This window comes from Callospermophilus lateralis, chromosome 7 (genome assembly GCF_048772815.1).
Source record: "Callospermophilus lateralis isolate mCalLat2 chromosome 7, mCalLat2.hap1, whole genome shotgun sequence".
NCBI classification, from domain to species: Eukaryota; Metazoa; Chordata; class Mammalia; order Rodentia; family Sciuridae; genus Callospermophilus; species Callospermophilus lateralis.
Window position 1 is genome coordinate 20,064,931 of NC_135311.1, and position 6,000 is coordinate 20,070,930.

General features: G+C 47.3%; 1 protein-coding gene across 1 annotated transcript in view; it reads left to right on the forward strand.

Moving 5' to 3' along the window:
* Igsf3 (immunoglobulin superfamily member 3) overlaps positions 1–4,532 on the forward strand; it is an 88,323-nt gene extending 83,791 nt beyond the window's left edge. Inside the window, exon 10 of the mRNA XM_076861524.1 lies at positions 1,462–4,532. Within this exon, the coding sequence (XP_076717639.1) occupies positions 1,462–1,712 (251 nt within the window). The 3' untranslated portion in view covers positions 1,713–4,532. The remainder of the gene's footprint in view (positions 1–1,461) is intronic.
* The last annotated feature ends 1,468 nt before the right edge of the window (positions 4,533–6,000 follow it).

The window sequence follows — 6,000 nt, forward strand, 5'->3', positions numbered from 1 at the left end:
ACTCATTAAGAGAAAGGGGAGAGAAGGAAGCCTGACTTCCTCGCTGTCAATCATACTTTTTCTGGGTCAGTTTTATTTCAGAGGATGACTTGGAGGTTCAGGTGGATTTTTGCGTGGTTAATAGGAAAGGAAAGCCTCCTAAGGCAGTGATGTTACAGGAGAGTCAGGAGAAGCAAAGCTGCAGCCTGTTGCTGCAGAATGTTCCAGAACGGAATTTTCCTCATGCAGAGGGACTTTCACTCTCAACAAAGATTTCAGAAAATTCTTGAGGGCCTGACTTATTTGTTCTAACAAGGCACCCTTTTGATTGGCCTTCTGTCAAAACGTGGAACGCATCAGACTGAAAATAGTGTTTGCTATTGTAGAATCAGCCTATCCTGCAGAAATAAAAAAAATCGGCTCGGATTTTCAACTTCTTTTCAATCAAAACATTTTACCCCATAATCTTGATTTGAGGTTTTGAGTTTTGTCAGCTCTTTCTTTGCCTCAGTCACCTCCTGTAAGCGCTGCGTTAAATAGAACCGTATGAAATTGAGATTTTTTTTTTTGTAGGTCAAAAGTGGTTGACGATCAGCAGTTTCATATACTTTGGAAATCCAATAAGTGTAAATATTTGTTAATGTTTCTTAATCATACTGATGAGCAGCAGCTGTGCAATGGAAGGAGAAACCGAAAAAGACCTAAATCGGGCTTAGCCTGCCGAATGGTCCACCGAATCACCCAGTGTCCAGACGTAAAAGAGAAGATGTTTAGGCCTCTTGTCGTCTTCCCTTTCTGGACATCTATGATTATGAGACTTCCTAGAGCAAAGGGATCTGGCACCCTGATTTTGCAGAGAAAAACATAGATATTCTGAGGCCACCCACCTCCGAGGTCCAATGCAATCCCTCCGCCTGGGTTCTCGCTGTTCCACGTCCAGCTGTAACTGTGTCTGTGCAGCCAGACACACTGGGCATTGTGAGTGGCCCATAATGGCATTTTAATTGCTGACGTTAATCAAGCAGGCATCCTCTCTGGTACAGCTCTTCTCAGAAGCGGGCCGGAAAGGATCCTGTTAAATTCCCTAAGAAGGAAGTTTAGCAGGATTGAGTGCAAGGGGGACATTTAAAATAGAACCCCACAGGAGTCAGCTTCTTTACCGACCTAGACGCAGTTGTTTGCAATCGATAAGCTCCATTTTATTATTCGGCCTTCCAAGCCGAGGTAATGGATCTCAATGGAAAGTGGAAAGCCTTGCGTTATCTGAAATTGCAGCTGTGGATTGGAAGAGGCGTGGTTATGAGGAAAAGGATACAAGGGCACTCTCCTTTGGGAGCAGACCCGTGGGGTAGCAGGGGAAAGGCAGGAGGGTGTGGGAGCTGCCCCGTAGCTTCTGCTGGGTTGGGTGAGGTCTTGGGGAGCCAAGGGTGGACGCTCCGGGCTCTCAGGGCTCACTGTCCGTCTCCCTCGTGTCCTTTTCAGGTTCCACCCTCCAGTCGCTCATCTGCTCCAACGACGCGCTCTTCTACTTCGTCTTCTTCTACCCTTTCCCCATCTTTGGCATCCTGGTCATCACCATCCTGCTGGTACGCTTCAAAAGCCGGAACTCCAGCAAGAACTCGGAGGGGAAGAACGGGGTGCCTCTGTTGTGGATCAAAGAGCCACACCTCAACTACTCCCCCACCTGCCTGGAGCCCCCGGTGCTGAGCATCCACCCAGGAGCCATAGACTAAGGGGGATCCGCAGGGGACATCGGCCACAGAGGGGCTGAGGCCCGCCCTTCCTGCCTCTTGCTCTGTGATTGGACAGTCGACAGCACCCAAACGTTGGGGTGCCAGTGCAGAAAACTGTCAGCCTTGGAACGTGTTCAGAGCTCCGGGTCAGTCACCGAGACGGACTGCCCCAGGCGGTGGTCTTGGTTGGTTAGCTATTTGCGCCCAAATGTCGTGATCCTGCCGTTATAGGTTTCTAGTTTTCGGTTTTGGTAATGTAGTGAGTAGCTCCAGGTGCCACATCTACTCACCGATTTATCTAGTATTCCCAGATAGATGTTACGCAGGGAGGGGGGTTCTTATTGTTTGTACTGTACTATTTTTAAACCACTTTGGTTTATCCCTTTTGGATTCCATAAGGTTGTGGACAAATTTCTCTTACATACAACCGATGGCAAGAGGAAAGGACCACGTTGTAGTAACAAGGAATCTCTTCCAAGACTTTTTGTTTTTTTTGCACATTTGAAAATGCCACCCGTGGATCAAAATACAACCCAAACATTTTTTTACTTTCTTAACGAGACTCGAAAAATATGGGTAGCGTGGGCCCAATTTGTATCTTATCTTTTCCCTCATCTGGAGTTGTTGGAACCACTTTGTAGTCAAGATGAAAGCATTGAATTTTGCTTCAAAGAACTGCATATGTGCAAGAGAAATCCTGCACAACCCCATTAGGAGTAGATGGTGCCCGGCCAGCCTATCTGTCAGGGAGGCAAAAAGGCTTCATCCTATCCTTGCCAAAAAAAAAAATAAGAACACTGTCTTGGAGAATGGGTCAGAAGTTCCAAGCACACATGCTTTCTGAGCTGAAGTGGAGCAGGGCGCTGCTTTTGGCAGCTACTGACTCTCCCCTTGATCAAAGCCAGTGATTAGAGAGAAGGAAGGAAAAAACAGCTGGTTGTTGGCTTGATCCATTCTGCATGGGCAGCTCCAGCTGATCATGGTGACAGGTGGCTTTTGTTGGCAGGTACTTTGCCAAACTTGAGGGAAAGTTTCCAGTGATCCTGGAAGCAGGACCACCCTGAGGTCAGCCCAGAGGCTGAAGCAGCGGCCATCTATACCCCATGGAGGGCCCTGGGCCAGCAAGCACAGTGAGGGAGGATGGGAGGGGGCTTCCAAGGCCGGATGCTGAAGGGCCTTGAGGAATATCTGCCTCCCTGGAGGTGTGAGGACTAGGTCTTTCTTGTTCTTCCAATGAGCTGTTCCTCAGAGATATTGAAGTCTTCCTCATTCACCATTTCTGTCTCCCCATGTCACTGCTGGAAGACTGCCAGCCTTGGGGACGTCCAGACATGACCCCTTGTAACCTTTTCGTTCACCTAGTCTCAGCAGACAGCGAGCACATGTGTTGTCTTTGCCCTCCCCCTCCCTTTTTTGGATTTTTTGTTTTTGTTTGGTTTTTTGGTGGTTTTAGGTCATCTGGTTGGTATGGTGATTTTTTTTTATTTTAATGCTTCCTAGGACCAGTGTCACCATATGTTGGGCCAGTTGTCTAGGTCCCCTGGTTGCAGATACTTCCCTGTGCTCACTCTGTGAAGATGTCTTTATACCCTCGCTTCCCCCATATTTCGCTGGCCAGGTGTGCCATGTCCTTTTCCCTAGGAACTTGTACCTTGGATTATGAAGGGAGTCCCATTTGGAAGAAGGTACCCCGGGATTCCAGAACTAAGTCTAACAAAAGAGATTCCTGTGAAGCCCAGTCCTGAGAATGTACCAACCCCAGGGAAGGCTGTGGGATTCCCCAGGCCACACGGGCACGGATCCGGGTCAGGGGTCTGCAGGTGCCCAGGCAGGGTGGGCCGTTAAGTGGACGCTGGCTGGGAGCAAGATGACTGCTCCGCCATTTTCTGAGAAAGGCAGACCTGTCTTTTTTCTGCCCGATGCTCCAGCTCTGTCCTCTGAGACAGGGTGTAGGCACTGCCACCTTAATCCCACGGATGCCTACTGTGCTGATTCCCACTTATTATGCTGCATCAACATGTTAGAGGTACCGAATTGGCTCAGTCATGAAGAAAGAATGTCTTTTGCTCTGTTTCTTCATTTCAGGGGGTGTGGGCTTTCCGTGGAAACTGCTGACTCCTGATGTTTGGGCTGAGTCAACAAGGGGAGATGACTGACTTTTCCTTTGTCTGAATGGAAAGATGCCAGAGGGCTGGCCAGGACTAAGATTTCAGTTTGAATTGGTTCATAGCAGTAGAAAAGTAGGTGCTGCACATAATTAAATATGTGAAGCCAATGCAGGAAAATCGAAATGAAAAAAAGAAACCGAAGCCAGTATTTTAATAATTGCTTTTTCTGTGTATTTTCTACTGGGCTAGGGGATTCCATCAAAGGTTGAGCTTTTTGAGCTTTGTATGAAAAAAAAAAAAAACAAAAACACCCAGGACCTTCTTTCTTTGGCCATTTCTATGGAAATGTGGTATCAGATGAATGGTAATGGTGCCCTCTAGTGGCTGCAAAACTTCATTGCACATTGTCCACTGGAGCTCAAGTCTTCTGAGTTCAAGAGAGGAAACCTGCTGGACTCTCCCCACTTACCTACGTCTACAATGTTGCATTTATGAAAAACTACACTGTGCTAGGCGCATCCCAGGACATGGATATAACCACACCCTCTTTCACCAGGGTGTTTCTGTAGCAAGTTTTCATATTCTTTTCAAACAATGGTTTCTCTGCGTTCATTGTTGAAGAAAAAGAAAAAAAAAAAAAAAAAAAGAGATGGGGTAAGAAAACTACCCATGCATGATGTAGAGGGCTGTTGATTTTTTGTTTTGTTTTGTTTTTTTAAAGGAAAACTATTTGTAAGATGTTGCACTAAAACATTTTATATACACTTCAGAGACCTGTAGTAAATTATGTTGACCATATGGCTGTTTACATTTTCTGGAGTCGGCTGTCTCCTTCCTCTCTCCCTTAACCAACCACTTTTTCCCGTGGAACTGTGATGTGGGGACCCAGAGTTCTGCCCTTGGCATTGGCCTGCTAGGCTCAAGGTCCGTGAATTGCAGTCTTTGGGATCGTGCAACATCCCAACCTAAATGATGCTTTTGTACAAACAATTAAAAAAAAAAAAAAGTCTCTCCCAGAAATTCCCTCAAAACACCCATTGTCATCTACTGAAATGTATCATACATATGCACGTCTGCCTTGACCATCAGTGCATGGTGCCCCTGGAGCTGTGAAGACCCTGCCAGGCAGGGGCAGGGTGTAGAACTTATGGGTGTTTTGGTTTTTTTCCTTTAATCTTGGTGGGGAAGGTAGGGTGAGAGGGAGCTAATGAGAAGGAGGGGAGAAAAGTAGGACAACCCTCCTGGACCCCCAGGGCCTCTGCAGCAGCAAGACCACACCCACCCCCTCAAAGTGTCTAGCGTACCATGGCCAGGGAATGGTCAGCAAGAATTTTCCAGGTGCAGGGAAGGGCAGGAGCTGGATGTTCCTATTGAGCAAGACCACACAGCACACCAGTGTCTTTTCCCCACACAACTTAAATGCTGCTCGGAGCTCACCACCTGTGCAAATTGAGAAGCGGGTCTGGATGATTAAGACCAAGGAGTGATTTGTGGTTCGTTGGAGCCCACCACGATTCATTAAAATTCGTAGAACATGCAGAGGGTAAAGAGCAGCTTCTCTTGTCTTCTTCTAAGTCCATACTTGGCAAGGCTTTGCTGGATGCTTTGCCCTGCTCCCCAGCCCTGTCTGCTGGGTCCTTATCAACTTACAAGGCTGGCGTGGCCACAGGCTGAGAATGGGATTGTGCATTCCTTGGGTACCAGGGATGGCTTCCTTATAAGTCTTAGGTGTTATTTTTGCCTGATCCCTACCCCATGCTCTCTTTATGTAGGAATTGAAGAGGAAAAGGGGAAATCGAATATTATGGAACAAAATAACACCTTTATGCCCTTCCTGAAAATCCCCCGAGCATTTCTATAAATGCAGTAAACATATGCCTCCCAGTGAGGTGTATGATGAAGTGGCAGGTGAGGGGCAGCATCTTGCTCTCTCTGTTCTGGGATTCCTATGTTTTGAAGGTGTGGCTCCCAGGGTTTGGAAGAAACTAGATCACCAGAGTGGTGTGTGCGGAAGAGCCGTCTCCACCTCCTGAGCAGGCGGGATGGGCTGTCCCTTCCTTCTTGCCCACGATGATGGTCTACATTGGCAAGATGATAAAACTGGACCTCACAACACCAGTCACGGGATGTTTCCAATAGATCTAGAAACTCTTGTAATGCCAAACTTTCAGTGTGTTTGG